Here is a 21,158-nt window from a genome sequence, read left to right on the forward strand (position 1 = left end):
ATCTTAAGTTATGCAAGGGAAACCTCTTACGAATGTACTTTAAAATATTAACTTTAACTCTGGGTGGATTTTATTATTTTTTGCCAACTGGCATTTTTAATTTTTAAAATAATGATACTATTGGTTATTCTAATCAGAATAAAAGCAACAAAACTAAGTTAAAAGTATAGGTTTTCTAGAGCAGTCTTTATAAAATAGCCCATTTCTATATTTAGGTAGTTTACAAGCTGGCTGGCTTTTTCTTAATCTTAGAAAGCAGCTTATTTTCCCAAATCCTCACATTTTATCCAGGATTATCCATCAGTGAACAATCATGTACAGTCTGTTCAGGATTGTGATCAGTATATGAAGTGAAAATTAACAGGAGGTATCTATTGTATGATTTCGATCATTTATATATTTTCCAGGTAACCGTGGTTTCATTCCTACAATAGAAATGAAAGCAGAAATCTTGCTGCTTCCTAGGAGAGAGGAGGCAAATAGAAACAGTTCTGTCTTCAAAACCACCAATTTGAGGAGAAGAAGAAAGCAGGTAAAATCCTGGAATCTCATTCTGAATGCTGTAATAATTCTCTGGAGCAGTCAACATATTTATTACTGGAAAATGCAATGCCTGCATTACTAGATATTAACAAAAGTTACATTTGATTGGCCAACAATTATTTATCAGTGCTTCTCAAGAAGAATGCATATGTATTCTGATGGAGCCCTTCTCTAGCCTGGACTGCCAAATGTATGCAGTGATGCATTTGGTGTAAAATAGTAAAGTGAATATGCCTGGGGGCTTCATTAAACATTTTAAATGTTGTACTTCAAAATAGATGAACACCAGCAATGTTTGAAGAACCAGGAAATCAGAGGAAGAGAACAGTATAGATTTTTCTACTCATTTGTTGATTCATGTTCTCTCTCTCTCTCTCTCTCTCTCTCTCTCTCTCTCTCTCTTTCTCATCAATTATACACAGAACTTGTCAAAATAAGAAACATAATCCAACTCAGCACTCTGTTGAAAAATACCTACAAATTGCCAACCACCCAGGATATTAATCTGTGCTGTATTATGAAAATATAATCCTACAACAATACTATCCCTATTAAATCAAGCTTAAAAGCAATTAAGTAGTTCTTAAAATTTATTTACAGTCTACAATTAAATGGAGAAGGGTTTAAATAAATTATATTAGTTTAATCTTGGATGACAGCTTAGAAAAATATAATGCTTAGGAAATTTTGATAATGGAAAAATTGTATTAAGAAAGTAGAATGAAGTATCTAAGAATTATCCTGCCCATGAGGAAAGTCATAATAGAGAGAATTTTCCCTTTAATCTTTTGCACCAGGAGGAAGCCAATTTTTTAAAAAAAATCCTCCCCATGTAACGATAGAGACCCCAAACTAATGTTGTTGATCAACAAGCAGGAAGTTGTTTGTTTCCTCACCTGGCATAAAATAATTCAATAATTTTGTTTTATTTTATGGAGAAATAAACTCCAGTATTTCAGTATTACTGAAAGTAATACAGCAGTTTATTTCTCCAAGTTCAATTCTAGCAGCCAAAATAGGAAGGGGACATAGTCGCATTTCTTGCCAAGAGCTCTTCTCTAAACCATGTCTTCTCCACAAAATGCTCAATACAGAAGCATGATATCTCCCATCTGCAAAACACGATTATTGGAGGTTTTTCTACTTAACATTTCTTTAATACTCACTTGACCTGATTTACTTGGCTCAACCAAGTTACTGAAGATTACTAATGGATACATACATTCCATTCAGTCTTCTCCCTCAATGTGATATCTGAAAGCATCTGCTGTTGTTGATAACTTGAGATCCACATTCCTTTATAGATGTTCTTTTCTTCTTTCAGCCTTCACTTTGCAGACCCAGCACAGTGTACCTCCCACCATATCAGCATCTACTATGCCAATTCATTATTATTCCTGCTAGTCTGAGTGCTCAGGGATGGAAAGAATAGGTAATTTCATATTTGATGAATATAACACTGAATAAAGGGTCTGTCACATGTTGGTCGTCAATCAACATTTGATTTAAAAAGAGTCATCAGGGGCTGGGATTGTAGCTCAGTGGCAGAGCGCTCACCTAGTACATGCAAGGGGCTGGGTTCGATCCTCAGCACTGCATAAAAATAAATAAATAAATAAAATGAAGGTATGTGTCCAACTACAAGTAAAAAAAAAGTATATATTTTAAAAAAGAGTCATCAATCAAAGACCTCAAAAAAGCTATAAAAGCTATACCTCATCTAAAAAACGTTAGATCCTGTTATTGGTGATGGAAGTATTAACATGAGGAGTGAAGATTGAGTGAAGTTTATATTTTTTCCACATTTTGGACTCAATAATATATGAATCTCAGTAGCTAGAGGTAAGAGAAGGAAGTCTTTCACAGGACTCCTGGCTTGATGTGGATGTCCTTCCCTAGGGGAATATAGCTTTGTCAGGTAATCTGTCACTTGGCGGATACTAAGAAATAAAAATTTATCCTTGAATTAATGTCACAGGCCAACTTTATTCTCCGGTTGAATAAAGGACATTCTCATTGAGAGAGAAGAATGGTCCAGATGAAATAGTTACAAAGCCCTTCCCTATGGAAATGTTTTTTCCAAAATACAATTGCCTGTCACTCTCATTACTGTTTCAAAATTCTCCTAGGACTTTGAACTCTTTCCTAGACGTAAATCAGTCCATTTTTAAATCTTCTTTAGGCCAGGAGACATAACTGACCCTCTCCTAGGTCAAGTTAGTATGGTCCAATTCATGTTCAACAGGTTTGCTTTTTAAACATATTCTGATTCCAATACAGATTTTGTACATTAGAAATTCCTATTTGCACTGGGGATGTGGTTCAGTGGTGTGGCACTTGCCTCTTATGTGCAGTACCCTGGCTTGGACCCCCAATGCCTACCCCAACCCCCCAAAAAGGGAGAGAAAAATAAAAAGCGAGGCTTCTCTTTATACATATATACCCCAGTAAATCAAATTAAATATTATATATACAATGGGAAATAAAATTCTAGAATAGGTGTCAATGGCATGGTTGTTGTCCAGGATGATTCTACCGATGTTACCTCCCAGGGATTTTCTTCTCTTTATGCGAGATAAATCTGTGCTGGGGCTGCCTGTGGATCGTCCTCTCAAGGAGCCCTCTTCTGAGTGTAAAGAAAAGGAAGTCTGATCCATGTCAGTCTCACTGTCATGGTAACAACCATCGAAAGCCATGGCTTCAACTGCATCACTATTATATATTCCAGAAATCTGTCAGAAAAGACTTTTTTTTAGTAGGTCAGGAATATAGTTTTATGAATAGGAATTATAGTAAAAATGTAAATGAGATTTTTAAAATAGTTTCTATAGCTAAGAATGCTTTGCCTGTAATAAAGAATAGAATTCTACCTTTGCTTCTTGCATCTGACTACAAGTCATTTTAATAATAAATGGAAAACACTGTCTTGCAGACTTGCACATACTGGTTTAGTAAGGAAATTTAAATTTATTCCCATAGAGGTAGTTGAGCATCATACAAGTAAATGTCACACTACCATAATGCCAATGTTTTCTAATTTAGTCCTGGCCTGCTAGACTATTACTCCTTGTGCATATTTTCCTCTTTCTTTCTTTTCTTTTTTCTTGGAATAGTACGAATCGTTTAACATAAGTTTGTGAGTTAAAGTTGAATATGATTTATCAGAACATCAATGTAAGGCGATTGGATTTGCTTTTCAACTTATTTTTCCTCTTGAGAGAGAATATAGCAGTATGCCCAGTCAGTGTGATTTTTGTCCCCAAACAGAACATATCATCCATTTATCTTAAAAATGCAAATTAGTCTGGTCTTCTATTTTTTCTTATAAATGATGCTAATACAGCCCAATAAACATGAAGTTGACTTTTTTTTTTTTAAGGAACAAATTCTGATTGCATCTGGCTTTTGTATCTGATTGAATCTGAACTGAAATTTTTCTTTAAGGTTTTACTCTGAGGGAGATAGTTGTGCTCACTAGTATAGGATAATATCTAGGAAGCAGTGGTTAGTAATTGTTTTTTGAGAAGACAAAATCACTTCTTGATCTATAGGAAAGTTGAAAAATGAGCAAAGATGGAGAGGCTACTCTAGACAAAATTATTCAGAGTTGATATCAGAGGCTGCAGAGTAAGTCCTTTCAAGATATGTATTTGGTTTATAAAAACCTAACGTTTTACTGAATTCAAAAGACACGAAGGCTATGTTGTGTAGTCAGTGAACTAATCAGGGACCCATACTTTGAGTGGGGTTGTCCCTTTTTCTTTTAATTGTAAATATTTTCCATAATAAAATGAAAATGGACAAAATAACCATGCAATGAGATCAAGACTGAATAATGACTTTAGGTAGTCAATAATATTAATAATATATTCAACTATTGATCTGAGCATGGAAAAACTATGAACAGCTTCGCCAGTGGTTTCCCTAGCCATCCAGAACACTGCTGAGTCATCATACTAGCAGATTGCTTTTTTAGCTGAACAAAATTGTCATTAGTGTGATAAAAGAAGACAAATCTTGGAAGAACAAGGGTGTCATTTTCTTTCTCTATTATGATAATCTAACATGTAATTGATTAAAGCTTGTAGTCTTTACCAACTTTCCAACAGGGCTGCTATTTTTCACAAGTTTATAAGTCACTTGTCCAATAGAAGGAGTTTTAGAACTGGTCTCTCATTTTTCATTTCAGGCTATAGATAAGCACATAGCTAAGGCATATGTCATATAAGCTATAATATATATATATATATATATATATATATATATATATATATATATATATATATATATATGACTATTTTAGACTGAGTTCTAGGTCCTGGAATTAGGAAAACATTTGGGTAAGGGATAAGAAAAAAGTGCCTTCCTTTCTCTTTACCGGACAAAGACCAATACTAGAGATAATTTTTCCATGGTCCTTGCTGTTCTCTGAGTTCTTGATATCTAACAGGTGTGAGAGCAGCAGAGGTGGTGGTGGTGGTGATGGTGGTGGTAAGAAGGAGCTTTGCCTGACTTCATGATTTCATGGGGAGGATCTCCACTGGCCCAACATTCTAAGGCCTTTCTCACCATCCCTCAACCATTCCCCACTCGATGTCTGGGGAAAGGAGCTGGCATGTGTGACTCAGACCCTTTTGAGTCTGCACTTTGGGATCCACATTTGTACCAGGTCTGTTTTCGGAAATGATGTAAAAGGAGACAGACCCAACAGGGGGAACCCTAAATTGTTTAGCTTTGCTAGTGATGAAAAGAGTAAGTACTTTTAATTCAGTGATGAAATAAATATTAGTGAGCCCTGCTCTCTGATCTAAGCAACATTCAACAAACTATGTTATCAAAAACTAAGGTGACATAGTAGCCAAATGTATGACTCTCACATCTTGCTCTTTCTTTGAAGCTGGTTTCAATTCCACTTTAGCCCCTAAACCTGTAGACATATGCTTCTACCTCCTCTCTAGGGCAGCCTACTCCTTCAAAATCCTCTCATCTCAAGCAGCCTTTATCTACTATCCTTATGAAAACTCTTGCTCCTTTAAACTATATGCTCTTAACACCAATTGTAGTAAGAACATTCACGTGCACTTTATAGTTTACTGAGATTTCATACCCATTCATTATATCATTTGACCTTCACAACAGCTCTGTGAGATAAACGAGTCAGCCTAGAACACAAAGCTGGGAACTGATAGAATTCTGTCTGGCATCCTTTCTTCTAAATCTAGATCACTTCTTCATTTCCTCCCATGGGTCTATGATGGTAAGTAAGAAAATTTCTTTGGGATAACTGTACCTTTAAGGGGAGAATGCTTAGAATGGTGGTTTCCAGGGGGTTTGGGGAGATAAAAATGAGGAGTTCTTTAAGGGAAGTTTCAGTTCATTAGAAAAATCTTTGGAGATTGATTATGCAACAACAGGAATAGACACTACCAAACTATACATTTTAAAATAATTAAGATGGGAAATTCCATGTTGGGCATGGTAGTGCATGTACTGTAACCCCAGCTACTTGGTAGACTGAGTCAGGAAGATCACAAGCTCAAGTCCAGCTTGAGTAAATTAGTACAACCCTGTTCAAAAAGAGATGGGAACTTGTAAATTATGTGTATTTTACCATAATTAAACAATTTTTAAAAACATTAAAAATAATTAAAGCATTAAAATGCTTATTAACTCAAAAGAATCTCTTCATTTTCATACTTAAGAAAATTCTGTATGATATTATCAAATGGAAAAAAAAAGCCAGGTAGCATGAAAATGCACGTTGTGTGGCAGGTGACAACAGGGAAACATGGATATTTTGGAGACAAAGGACTAGATGAGGTTGGCCAAAATTACTTCAATGCCTATTTCTTGGGTTTACAACTTTCCAAATTGAAACAAAACAAAAACAAAATTCTTTCCATCTTTACACATTTTTTCCCATCACTGCTTACTTCACAGATTATCCAAATCATTGCTATTCTGGGTATGGCTAATGGACCAACAGCATCAATATCACCTGGAACTTGTTAAAAATGCAGATTCTCAGGTTATGCCCAGACCTGTTGGGTCAGAGTCTTGACAAGAATGCTGCAGGTGATGTGTACACACCACTGTGGCACGTGGTTAATCTAAAAGCTCCCGGTTTCCTCACACCTGCATAACACCTCACCATGCGTGTGTGTGTGTGTGTGTGTGTGTGTGTGTGTGTGTGTGTGACACATGGCCCCATGCTGTCAACAAAAGAAACTGTAGCATCTGCAATAAAGCAAAATCAGCTCTTATTAGAACTTTGACTCAAGAGATATAAAATGAAAGAATGAAGTCAGCAGCCCAGGAAATCTGAATTGCAATGGCAGCTCGGTTTACCCTGAGCCTTCTGGCAAATAACTTTACTTCACTGAAACTCTTCTTCATTTATAAAATAGAGACAAGAATCCCTGTGAGACCCACATTGGGGAATGGATATGAACTTTCAGATCAGGAAGATGATGTAAAAGCACTCTGAAAGTACAAAATGCTCAGTAAGAAATCCAAAAGTTATTAAATAATATTCTGAAGTAAAAATAATAACATATATATGAATGTACACATACACACAGTCTCTTAAATAGGCTAGCAAAGGAATGAATCTTACTAGTTAGGATTTGAAATACAATATTTTATGTTAGTTCTCACAAGAACAGGGAACTGATGTCCAAATCCTTGTGAAATAAACCAGAGAGAAATCTATCCACATTTATAAAGCAATCTCCCTCCCTCACCCCTTTCTCACTCACACACACAAACACACACATACACAGACACACAAACACACAATAATACATACAGCCCACAAGGCACCTTATTCCTAGGATTTGGTGGGGGGAAAACTTCCATCTTTGCTCTAGCACTTTTCTGATTGAAAGGAAGAGAAAAATATATTCCATCTCTTGGTGGAGAGAAATACCATTCATTGTTTGAAAGGATAGCATATGGAGTCAAACAGATTCAGAAGCAAACCCTGATTCCCCTTAATATGTGTGACCTTGCCTGCACTTATTCTGCCTCTGTGAAATGAGGGTTATAAAATACTGACCTCTTGGGGTTACTAGTAGAATTAAATTACATAATATGTGTTAGAAAGTTGGCATTATGTCGATATATTATGACCATTTATGCTATGTTAGCTATCATCATCATCATCATCCACTTCAGAGGCTGTGGTTTGTGCAACAATCTCTTTTTTTCAAAGGGTACAGTCAGGGGAGAGGGGCACACTCAGAGAAATCCTCTGTGCACAAAAACTCCCCATAAAGTGAATGAGGATGCTGAGGAAACCAGTCAAAGCAGAACAGAGATTAAAGTTCAAAATTAAATTGTCACTCTCCTGTAAATCTGACAACTTGCCAAGGCACATAGACTTAATACAAGGGCTTGTAGTTCTGTTGGGAGAGGGTGATAGAAGGGGATAGGGTTTCCCACATTGCAAAGGGATCTGATAGTCAAAGCAAGACAGTACCTTCCTTCTGTTCTTGAATTGCTTTCGCTCTTCCAAAGTGGTGAGGTAATTCACAGCTGCATACTCAATGACTGACAGAAACACAAAGAGGGAGCTGACCCACAAGTACACATCCACAGCCTTGATGTAGGACACCTGGGGCATGGAGGCACTCACGCCAGTGATGATGGTGGACATGGTCAGCACTGTGGTGATTCCTGCCATTCAAGAATAAGGACAAGCTTAGTGACACAGTCATTCATTTCCTGGATTTGGTGGTGGCTCCACCCAGCTGGTGCCTTTCTAGAACAATATCAGTCTGGAGATTAGCAATGGGAGGGATGGATCTCTGCATTTTAATCTGGTAGCTCAAGAAGCTCTCATTGGCTATTTCCACATCTTTTCCTTGCCCTCACCCCTATTGCCTACCATGTGTCCTTTCTTTCATCTAGAAACACAGAGCAAGGCATATCTTCCTCCTGCCCTCAGATGGACTACTTCTAATCATCCCAGATAGGTAAAAATGTGCTCTGAGAAAGAAATCCCAAAGTCATTCCCACTAACCTTTCCCATTATTTCACAACTTTTCCTATTAAAGAAATTGTCTTCATGCCCACCTTTACTCTTTCATGCTACAGGGGAGCTCATTTCTTTTTATTTATTTCTTTTTGTTATTTTTTTTTGGGGGGGTTGTAGTTGGACATTTATTTATTTATTTTTATGTGGTGCTGAGGATTGAATCCAGTGCCTCGCACATGCTAGGCGAGCATTCTATTGCTGAGCCACAACCCCAGCTCTGAACTCATTTCTTTTTTAATGATGTTTCGTAGCATTAAGGATTACTGTTCTCCATAATGTTCTTTCATAGAAAATACTCAAAATCCATCATGATTTTCTTTGTTCACTGTTAATGAAACTACAGTTCAACTGAGTATACATGTGCTAGCGGAGATTCAGCCCACTGTAAACATTTACCGAGAAACTGCTAAGTGCCAGTCCAATTATTTCCCTCTTCTGCATTCCACCTTCCTTCTCTTCCCTTCATCTCCTTTTTTGGGGTATCCCCTTTCTGTTCCCTTCTTTGTTCTCTTGCATGAGAATCAGAGGTGAAGAGACCAGAGTTCTGGAGGGCGATGGAGGAAGAAGTGACTCTGAGACTTCTTTAACAAAATCCTGGCTTTGAGAAGGGCCCTTCCATGTCTACCCTAATTTCTCAGAAGGTTATTGCAAGAGTACTGCCTAGAGAAAAAAGCATAGTATTGTAAATATTTGAAATGTACACTGGCTGGTATGATTTTATTTCTTAACTTCCCACTAGGGAGGTGCAAATGGAATCCTTAATGATTTTTCAAAGTTGTGAAGAGTCCCGAACAGCAGGAAGAGCACCATGATTTATTCCTAAATGTTCAGACACAGCGTGTGGACAGCTTTCACCAACACACCTCTGTCCTTTCTACAGTACTGCTGTGAGGTTCCCATCTGAGCGAGCCCATATCAAAAACAATGAAAACTCTATAGAGCCATTCAATTTCAAATGAAGTTTTTAGTTTGTATAATCAAGACCAGTACAATCCTGTAATTTGACAGCCACCATGGGAGGACCCAGAATCTCACCTTGACATTGATCTGAACTCCAGAATAAGAAACCTAAGTGTTATTCTAGCTCTTAACATTAAAGACAGGCCACTGTCTCACTGAGTTCCAGGTTTCCCATCAACAATGGTAAAATCAACAATCTTTACATGAGTGTATATTGTTTGCATTCTCTGGCCTAAAAAATATTTGTTATAGAAATGTAGAGATGTGAAAATTTTTTATTAACATTACAGGGATAACTGAAGCCAAGATTATTGCCTAAAAACTGTTTGCTTTAATTAAATGTTTAGCTACCACACATCGAGGTAAGTATTAAGTAGCCACATGTTGCAGAAAAAAAATATGAGGGCTGGAGTTGTGGCTCAGTGGTAAAGCACTTGCCTAGCATACATGAGGCATTGGGCTTGATCCCCAGCACCACATTAAAAAAAAAAAAAAAAACTAAATAAACACATTAAAGGTATTATGTCCATCTGCAACTAAAAATATTTTTATTAAAAAAAGGAATATGAGCTAAGAGTAGTTAAGTAGCTCAAATTTTGTAAGAATTCAGATCTTTCCCTCTGAGTGCTGAACCTAAGCTTTTCTTTTTTTTTTGTACTGGGGATTAAACCTAGGGGTGCTTAGCCAATGAGCCATATCCACAGCCCTTACTTATATTTCTTTACTTAGAAGCAAAACCTTGCTGGGTTGTTTAGGGCCTCACTAAGTTGCTAAGGCTGGCTTTGAACATGCCATCTTCCTGCCTCAGCTCCCCAAGCCACTGTGAACCTATACTTTTTTACATGCAAAGCAACTTTAAATATCTGCTCTGTTTTTTTAAGATATGGAAGTTAAAACTTCAATTTTTTTTTCCTTCAGTATTGAGGATCAAACCCAGGGTCTTATCTTGTGCGTGTTAGTCAAGCACTCTCAATGAGCCATATCCCCAGCCTTTTCTATTTATTTTTTAAATTTTGAGACAGGGTTTCCCTATGTTGCTCAGGCTGGTCTTAAGCTTGCTGTCCTCCCTCCTGTGTGACTAGGATTACAGGACTGAGTCACCATACTCAGCTTCAATTTTTTTTTCAATAGACAAAAATATGGGCGTAGATAAAATAAGGGTTTGGAACAAAGACACACATGTACATGGCAAAAATGCTTGCCATGTATTTGGATTTGATGAGTACTGGGCTCATAAAAAAGAGTTGCATTATTTATGTTGGCCAGAGAGCAATAAACTATCCATAGTTTTCATTAACTAATTCACGATAGCTTTATTCATTTCAAACCCAGTGTACTAGGTTTTCCTTGTTTAAAACGAACAAGTGAATAAAAAAAAGAATAAGAAAGTAGAGAGGAGTGATTGTTGGGTAAGGGGTTGAATGATGTGAAAACTCATATATAAATTCCTAAAGCAATAGAACTTGAAGTCAGGACTATAAAGCTACATTAAGCACACCTATTATGTCTTGAACCACCCCCTGGAAATACATTAATCTTGACAAACAGTATTCCTTACAGATCCATTAAAGTTAACATCCCAATAAAGGAGTTTTGAATTATATGAAGTGACCATTTAGTCAAAGAAAGGTCATGTGTTGAGATTAGAAAATTATCTTCCCATCTACTGATATTGCTATGCATAGTTAGGAAGGTGTTATGAGAAAATATTTAGTCTGGCCATTTATCTCCCCTGAGCCCTTACAGCTTCATCATATTAACTTTTAAGGATATGCATGGGGTGAATTAAGGACAGTCCAGGAGAATTATTCATCTTTGTGTTTCACTGGCCATTTTTAGTCATGTGTCGTGGAGAGGTTTGTTGACCAGTGTGAGAGCAGTAAAGCAGACAGGCTTCTCTCCTAGAACTACTGAGGTTGTGTACCCCTTCAGTAGCTGTACTGTGGGTAGTTATTTTGAAGGGAGATATTATCTCCATTTACCTTCAAACAAGTGAAAACATGTTCCTTACAGGTCTAGGGTGAAAGAAAATACAAAGAAGAGAAAGGAAGACAGACAGGATATTCAAACACTCTATGGCTAGACACTAATAACCATTTGCCCTCAAAGGCAGTACCAGAATCCAGTGACTATCAGAAGTCCTGGCCATCTCCATGATGGTTAAATGAATTGGTGTTGTCCCATTCCCAAAATATTCACTTTTCTAGGTAAATGGCATATCCTCTGTTAGAAAACATTTTTCTCTATAAGGGACTATATGCCTGAAAACATCGATTGTCTTTGTCTACCACATCTGTTTCCCAGTAAAGGCCCCATTATGTAATACATAGTATAGAAAATGGCATAATAACTTTGTGCAGGGGCAAGCAAGAGTGATGGAAATGAGGCAAGGAGTAGGGAGGTGGAATAAGAAGATATATGATAGTCCTGCTCCTCCTTGATGAGTCTGAAAATAGCCTTGAATAACTTTATAATCACCTCACGTTCTCTCTTCACCACAACAACTTGAGAAGCATAATATTTCTGACTCATCACACATTCCAAATTATGATAGCTATTGTCTCTCATGAGAATTGCCTAATCACAATTGATACTTCCAAGCGGTTCAGCTTCTATTGTTCTATACTTGAAACTTGACAAATGTGGATCTTCTCCAGAAAATGAATCATCCTTCATTATTTCCAGTTAGTAACTAAAAACAATTATTTAAATCACTGTGGGGTAAATGCTGGTGACATAACAGCTATATATTAATGTAAATTATGTATAGACTCTGTGCTAGTCACTGCAGGGATAAAAGGATGGCACAGTGATCCCTGTCCATCAGGAGCTCTACTAATGGAGGAGACAAGACAGTTAACCCCTGCCCACAGATAGGGGAAAACACAAAATGCCAAGTTGTTCAAAAATGAGGATGATCATGTGTGCTTGAAGCCATCGTCAAACACTTCTGGCTGCACGGAGATGACAGGATTTTGATGGAGGGACAGAGAAGTAGGGAGTACATTCTAGGTGGAGAGATAGCCATAACAAATGCACTAAGAAATGACACCTGTTTGAGAACATTCAATATCCCAATTGGCTAAAGCTTTAGTTTAAGCATATTGGAAAAGGAGAGGGCTTCCAATTTAGCAACATTATTTGGTACTTATCTAAAATTCAAATTAAACCAAGTGTTTTGAATCTGGAAACTCTCAGGGCACCTTGGATTCCAAGCTGAGAGTCTTTACCTCATTAGCACTTTGGAATGGGGGTGTATTAGTGTGATCACATTTGCATTTTGGAGATATTATTCTGGTAGGAGGTTTGACCTGGATCAAGAAGAACAGGAGGTGAAATAATATAGGCAATTAGGAGGCCTATGCTACAGCTTAGTGTAAATTAGTAAAAGGTGTCCTTTCCTCCAGAGCACACTAATCCCCATGTGTCTCAAAGAGCAAGGGCTGGATTTCTCCTCCTCCTTATTCTCTTGAAAGATGACCCTAGGCAGGAAGTCCTCTGTTGGAACATTCCAGGGGGAAGTCAGCAAAGGTCACAGCACTGGTTAAAACAGGATAAACAGAAAACAGATGCTAAGCTGATTTGAAAACCACAAAGGTTTAGACACTTCAGAGCTACAGTTCTGTTGACCCCTTGGGGTTTCCAAGACTTTTTCAGGGACTCTGGTTAGTAAAAATGAATATGACAATATCACCAAGACACTGTTTGCTGTTTTCCCTAGGTTGACATTTGCACTGATGGTGCAGGATCTGTGGGAGTAACACAGCTGGTTGCCTCAGTGTGAACCAAGTCTGCAGCACCAAGCTGACCCAGTTGTCACTGTATTTTCCACCTCCCAGCACTCACAGCAAAAAGAGTTAATTTTATTAAATTATGGCTCTTGAATGCACACTGTAAAACAGTCTGGTTGATGAAACAAGAAATATATGTGAAATAATTATGTATACTAAAATGAAAGCTGGTTCCTTCTTCTGAGAGGACCCACTCTCTCTCTTGAGAATGTCCCCCTTTCCCCTTACTCATCCCTTCTAATAAACTCATGCCTCTACTCTGAAAGGCACACCTGAAATCTTTCTGGCATGATAGCAAGAATCAGGATGAAGAAGGGCCCTCCTCAACTGTCTCAGCTTTGTGCATTCGGTGTTTGCACTAGTGTAATGTTTGGTGTTTGCTGCCTGGTTATTGCGTATTACGCTGATTATTTCCTGGCTACCCTCTTCATTAGTCTCTTCTGAACCTGTATTTTCCGCTTCAGATTCTTAGTGACTATCAGAAACATCTTGACATTATTTATTTATTTATTTTTGGCTACAGCACACTCTAGTGAGGACCAAAAGATTTCTTGATTGAAACTCAGATGTCATAGCCCTTAGGTTTAAGAATTGAGGCTTTTACCCTTGGTCTTTTTGGGGAGGGGGGTGCAGGCAAATCTTACCCACTGGCAACTGTAAAGGTTCTTGGCAAAGGGGATGCTTTTGTAGAATATGAAGGCCAGCAATTATAAGATTTTGAACCTCAATGCCCATTAGGGTGAGGAGATATTTTTTTTCTTCCTCTTAGTCTCTCATCTTTATCTCCAGATGAGTAGAACATCCTGGGACCTCACTCAAGACTCACATTGGTGGGAACTCTAATTCACCTCTAAGCATGAGCTCTGCCCTATGTATGCTTTGTCCAGTTATTCACCTGCTACCAGCTTGGACTTTTGGACTGCCTTAGTGCTAAATACTCTTAATGTTTATGCCCCACTGATAGAGAACTAGAATTTAGGGTCACTTCCCTCCCAACTTTACCCTGTCCCAGCAGGAAATAGCTTGATCCAATCAACACCTAAACACTGTAAAAGAATTTAGGAATTTGAGTCCTCTAGGGGAGTAATGTTAAGTAGCTCATCAGCCATGAGTGGGTAAGCAAGGAAAGGACAATGAAGGGTGACTAAAATCCATGGGGAGCCTTAAGAATAAGGCAAACACCTGGAAAATGGGCCCAGGGGTGTTAAAATCTCCCTCAGTCAAAATTACATCCACTTAAGAAAAATATTGTTTCAAGATCATGTCCCACTCTACGAGGTGGCCTGGACCCTCCTTTATCACCAAAGTTATCACAACTCCCAAGCATTCTGACAATCAAAATATCTAAACTCTCTTGGGCTGGGGATGTGGCTCAAGCGGTAGCGCGCTTGCCTGGCATGCGTGTGGCCCGGGTTCGATCCTCAGCACCACATACAAATAAAGATGTTGTGTCCACTGAAAACTAAAAAAAATAAATAAATATTAAAAATCTCTCTCTCTCTCTCAAAAAAAATCTAAACTCTCACAAAGAAAGCTTGCTGAGGGCTGTTCAAATTATAAAATAAAACAGGGGACCCAATTTCCTTAAACCTCCCAACTCTGAGCACCATACCATCCTCTTTGAGGTGATCCATGCAATTTCTATGCTTTCAGTTAAGTCAAGAGGTGAAACTTGGTGGGACTCTTTGGAAACTTCCCTAGGAATCCCAATAAAACTGAAGGACAGGAGAGATGCAGTGGAGTTTGCCACTCTAAGAGGAGCCACTTCTCTCTCTTGAGAGTGCCCTCTTTTCCCCTTTCCAGTTCCTTCTAATAAACTCATGCCTGTTACTATAAAAACAAACAAACAAAAACAAAAACAAAAATCCAAGTTAACCTGAAGGGGGAAATATATGTGAGTTTGTGATCCTTTTCAGAGATTAGATCCTGTAACTCAGGGAGATAAAGATAAATTCTTCTAACCATAAATCTGTAAGAATGTATGGCTAAGAATCCAACTAGAACCAGTCAGCATGGGCTAAAGTCACTGAGAGTTGTCAGGGTAGTAGGGACTTGAAAGTCTGATGTCATTCTGCTGTCAGTCAAGAACCTGGGTGAGACTTTCTGGAAAATTATCTGAGATCCACAATAAAACTGGAGAGCAGGAGAGGTACACTGTTGTCTCTTCTCTGAGAGGACCCATTCTCTTCCTTCAGAGTATCCCTTTACTTTTTTCTATCCCTTCAATAAACTCATTGCCTGTTACTCTGAGTGACACATCTAAAATCTTCCTGACATGATCACAAGAATCAAAATTCCAAGGGGAGTCTTTTGCACTAGCTCAGTTTCCTGAAGGCTCCAGTCCTGCAACAGAAGCAAGGATAAGAATTCAGTTGCCCTAGAGCCAGATGTTAAATGTTTGCAAAAATATAAAACAATGCTACACTATTTTTTTTGTTTAAAAATTATTTTTATACAATATTTTATCATGTTAACTTGTAATGACTTTATTATTGCTATCCTTAAATTTATACATATGCATGTATAAATTTATACATATATGTATGTGTATATATATATGTATGTATATTTCTGTTTTTAAATCTATTATGGCTAAGAATGTTAGATATAATTCTCTTGGGTATTCAAGAATTTTTAAGAGTATAAATTAAGTCCTAACACCAGAGTTTGAGAACCATTGCTGAAGACTAAGAAGGAAATTGAGGCTTCAAAGATAAAAGACTCAGTGAATTGTGGGCCCCTTGACAGAATGAAAAGAAAAGAAAGGAAATGAAAATGAGGTGGGAAGAGGCAGTAGTTTGTTCATTTCTGAAGATGCTGAGCTCCCTTTGAACCTGAAGGTGAAATCCAGCAGGAACTTGGAAATACTCATCTGGAACTTGAGAGAAAGATCTGACACAAGGACACAGATTTGTAATTTACATTCATAAGGGTAGTAATTGGGGACCAAAAGGATTTGATAGGAAACTCCAAAATGAGCAAATCTTTGAGAGAGAGTTACTCACAATTAAGGAGTAAAAGGAAGAAGTAAAAAGTAGGAAAGAGAAATATATCTGCAGGAGGAGAAAAACCAGAGCACGGAAAACAAATGTATTGTTTGCCTGGTAATTTTCATCCAATACAAAGGACCAGGCATCAAGCTAGACAGTTGATACTAATTCTCCCATTTAAATTATCTGAGTGACCTTTGGAAGTATTAATAATAATCTCATTTTGCAGATGAAAAAGATGAGGCCGAACTCTTGACCACTGTCCTTGGTTCTGGACTTGGAAAGAATGTTTAATAAAGTCAAATTTTGCAGAGACGGTGAACCAGCTGAGAAAAGGCAAGTGGAGTGGGCAGAGGTAGTCTCGGGGACTTTCAGGGCATTGAGTGTCAGAGCATTTGGAAGACAGAGTAAAACACAGGGCAAAATATCGCTGAGAAAAAATTTAGGGTGGTAAGAATCTTAAGCCTGGAGAAGATGCAGTATTATAGGAATGCCTGTTCTATTTTAATAAGGGCGGGGTACATTTTTATTTGTATACTATTTTACATAAATCTGCATAGAATTTTCTAATTCTAAGTGGTCAGATGTGGATGTAAAAAGCATAGAATTTCTAGAACAACTTAAAAGTAGTGTGTCCATGTTCTCCATTCATTTCAACCTGCCCCAGAACTGGCTCTTATAGCTGTCATTCTCATAGTGTTAAGATCAGGAGTCAACTTGAGGAATCTCACTGAAAATCATGTTCTTAACCTTTCAGAGTGCCTTTTTCATCCTGGCTTTAGGGCTAGAAATGTGCCCCTCATCTCCTGTTTGGGTTTATGCTGCCCTGCTGCAGTACTGAGGTCAGGACACAGATGCTCTGATGTGAAGACAGAGTCAAAATAATTCAATTACTCATTCAGATGTTATGTTTTCCTTGCAGATATGCAAACCTCAAATGCTTGCAGATTGAAGCTTTTAATAAGGGAAAGAGGTGAACAAATTATTAATATTAATAATTTATGTCTTTCAAATGATCTTTGGAAGTATGCATATAATTTGTGAACATTAACTTCAAAACCATCCTTTCTGGAATGAATTGTGTGATAATTGCAATGATTGTGAAGCACTTACCACAGTCTTCCCTCTAGATAGAGCATTACAGGTGAAAGAACAAAATTAGATGAAATGAGGGAGCTCTGCCCTGAACCAGTCAAGAAAGCAAGTGGGATTCACTCCAGTTCTCATTAAGTAACATGTCATCTAAGTGCTTAGCTTGGCACCTTCCACTTTGTAAGGACTCTATAACCGCTAAGTGGGTCTGAAATCGTTCCCATAAATCAGTGTGTGTGACAGGGGCATATAAAATACTAGATGGAGTAGATAATCACCCCTGTGTGGTGACTTAATGAGGCTGGCACTGTCTCTCCACCTGAGATCTCATGCCAACTAGTGTGCTACAGCACCTATTATTCCACTGTGGATGCTTCTGACTTTGGCCTTTGAGTTAAGCCCATATTTCTAATCAGCACTCACATTCCCAACTTCAAGCATTCTCTGCACCTCCCCCAGAAAATTTTTAAGATACTAACAACATAATGTGAATTAGCTTAAAGTTTCTTTCTTTTATGATGTAAGGGTTTTTCATGCAAAGCTAAATGACCACAGGTAAGGGAGAGGGATTCTTTGAAGGGAAAAGAGAGCCTTTTGAAGTAAGACTGTTTATGATTCATAATTCACCTTCTTTCCTTACCATTATTCAGAGATGGATCAACAGCACAGGCTTCATCCCTAAAGTCTCTGTTCCCAAGAAAGGAGCCCAATTATAATTTCAATTTGCACTAGATGCTGGCAAAGTAAATACTGTAATCTTAATGTGCATAGCTAAGCATCCCCACTAAACCACCATTCTCTTCCCCCTCCATGCAGTACTGTTTATATTTACCTCCTGGCCTTTCTCCCTTACTAGCATTTTACAAGATGTGGAAAGCTTTATTTACCCAGGGACACTCTTGCAGGAACAGCTCTTCGGTCAATCCAGAATGAAACCCAGGAAAGCATCACCATCAACATGGCTGGAAAATAGGTTTTTAGCACAAAGAAGAAAATGTGCCTCCTTAGCACAAAGTTGATGAAAAGTCTATAGTACCAACCTACAAAAAAGAGCCAAAGTTTCCATTAGAACAGGCTTCCTTCTGGCCACACTACACTTGGTGATGTGATCTGCTTCTCGAAACTCAAAGCTCTTAGAGGATATGAAGCTGGATAAGTGCAACTCTTTTTCCAGCCCTAGCTGGAACCTGAGTGAGCCTAGCACTCCACTAATGTTTGTTCCATGACCTAAACTTCAGCATGCTTAATTATTATTATTTTTTATTTGTAAGTGGGCACAATACCTTTATTTAATTTATTTTTATGTGGTGCTGAGGATCGAACCCAGTGCCTCACACGTGCTAGATGAGCACTCTACCAGAGTCACAATCCCAGTCCCAGCATGCTTAATTATTTGTCTCTGCAGTTCAGGGATGAATGGTAATTATATTATGTGAGGTGGCCTTTAAAGATAATATATTATACTTGCTGTGTTTTTACAAGAAGGACAGTCTTCAACGCATGATTGATGCTTGCATGTAATAGTCACCAAACTCTTCATTAGCTATAACAAATGAAGAGAACATTTTATCTAAAAGAAAAACTTCACAGTAGGTACTAGGTCATTGCATTCTAACTTGGAATCTAGACATCTAGAAATTAAAATAGGAGAGAGAAGGCCATCTCTAAGTTATTTTCATTACTTTAAAGACTCATGGACACCATAATGTGACTGTGATAAATCTGCAAAAAATAAACCAAAAGATAATGTTCTTTTCATGTTGTTGAAGTTATAGACTCTATTGGTAGTATTTGTTATTGGTCTGATTAACAGAACAAATTGTTGTCATATCCACACAAATATTTTGTTCAGGTTTCCCTTTTCACACAGATCAGAAGGAAGTATAGAGCCATTTCTTTTGTGTGTGGGGGGAATCATATGTAGGACTTCTCTGAGCACCATTCTTACATGACCACACATCAGATTTTATTCAATTCTTTACCTTGCTTTGCTTTTTTCTTTCTCACTCACATGTTTCCAGCTTATATTACCTTGCTTTATTTCACAATAACTGTGATGCCAACCTTTTAATCTTTACTAAAAACAAAGCAATGAATGATGAAGTGAATAAGCATGAAAATACACTTGCTATGAATAAGCGGTAAGATTAGTTTTTCTATGATAAATGCAGTTTATTTCCATTGAAATTATTAAAAACAGAGGCTATAGGTTATAAATTATAAAACAAAATCAGAGGTATTGAAAAGTTAGAGAACCTTTCTACTAGTTTTAGTAATGATTTTTGTAGAAAACTCAAGATGGCACCTTTTGGACCGATCTGACAAACATTTAGGTATGAGGTCTAAAATATAGACCAAACTAACCCACACGGAATTGGCAGGCTCTTCTCCTAGTCTCCTATCCTTAAGTGCTCATTATCCTTTTCTCTCTAACTCTCTCTCTCTCTCTTTCTCAACCACATTCTATTTTTCACTTTCATTGTCAGTTGATGTATATGCTTTAAGAAACATATGATTATCAATATTTTTTATTTAAAGTATCTGTAACCTAAAGATGGATATTTGATTGAGTTTGTCTTTGAATATAGAAAAGAGAAATAAGCCTGATATTCTAGAAGGTGCCAACCTAATAAAGTTTCCTTCTTGGAAAAAAAGAAGAAACATACGATTCAAGAACACCAAACAATTTCATTTCCAGGGGTAATGAAAGATACTCTCAGTTCATTATAAGGTTAAAATATACATTTTTTGGAGCTATACATTATCTCATATGCGTCCCTCACTTTATTATTGTGTGCAATTGAGAGTTTAAATTGTGACTGTAGAGTACAATAACATCACATTTACCCTGATAATTTCATATAATTACTGTGAGGTTAAAAGCAATAAGGAATACCTATTAAAGTAATTCATAAAGAAAGTCATAATAACTGTATAATCATTCCTTGGGAATATAAACATCTGCAATCATCTGTCCTTGGTTCCAAGACCCCCTGGGACATAAAAATCTCTGGAAGCTCAAGTCCCTCACATAAAATTGTGATAACCTATGCACATGCTGCAGTGTGCTTTAAATCATATCTAAATTATTTGTGATGCCTAATAATTTAAGTACTATATAAATAGTTGTTATATTGTATTGTTTATAGAATAACAATGACAAAAATTCTGTATAGGTTCAGCATAGAAGTCCTTTATAAAATATTTGCTACCTAAGGTGGGTTAAATCCATTAAGATAGAACCCACAGACACAGAGACCAACTAAGTGGTTGGCAGTTTATTATTAAGTCTTGAAATAAATTTAGGAAACTGCAATCTTTCTGAAGTTATGGACTGAACCCAGGGCCTTGTGCATGCAGAGGAAGTGCTCTATCGCTGAACTATATCCCCATCTTGTATCATTCCTTTATTCATACTTTTCTGGAGAATGATTATCTAGTTTCTGAGATTGGGGTGGGTGTAACCAGAAAGGAGAAATGCTACTTTGTCTTGTAGAAGATTGGAAATGGTATTGTGGTTAAATCTAGACCAGTAGAAATTCCTTTACCTACCAGGAAAAGTAGTGCTACCTTGAAACAGTGTGGAGCCATCATTTTGAGTAATGTAATAGAGTCTGACTCCAGGTTGATGTTGGAGTGCTGAGAGCTCTGAAGCCCTACTTCTACTTCCTAATGAAAAAAAAAAAAGCCCAAGTGCACTCTTTGTGTGTATCTTTGAGAAGTTCAAACACGCAGTCCTGACAC

General features: G+C 37.5%; 1 protein-coding gene across 1 annotated transcript in view; it reads right to left on the bottom strand.

Moving 5' to 3' along the window:
• Positions 1–2,972: 2,972 nt before the first annotated feature.
• Positions 2,973–21,158, bottom strand: part of GABRR3 (gamma-aminobutyric acid type A receptor subunit rho3) — a gene marked incomplete at both ends in the record, with an annotated part of 45,034 nt that continues 26,848 nt past the window's right edge. The window contains 3 exons of the mRNA XM_081301948.1: positions 2,973–3,275; positions 8,024–8,220; positions 18,302–18,454. Coding sequence (XP_081158074.1) covers positions 2,973–3,275; positions 8,024–8,220; positions 18,302–18,454 — 653 coding nt within the window. The remainder of the gene's footprint in view (positions 3,276–8,023; positions 8,221–18,301; positions 18,455–21,158) is intronic.

The sequence above is a fragment of the Spermophilus citellus genome, assembly GCF_964194105.1.
Source record: "Spermophilus citellus genome assembly, chromosome: 7".
In the NCBI taxonomy this organism is placed as follows: Eukaryota; Metazoa; Chordata; class Mammalia; order Rodentia; family Sciuridae; genus Spermophilus; species Spermophilus citellus.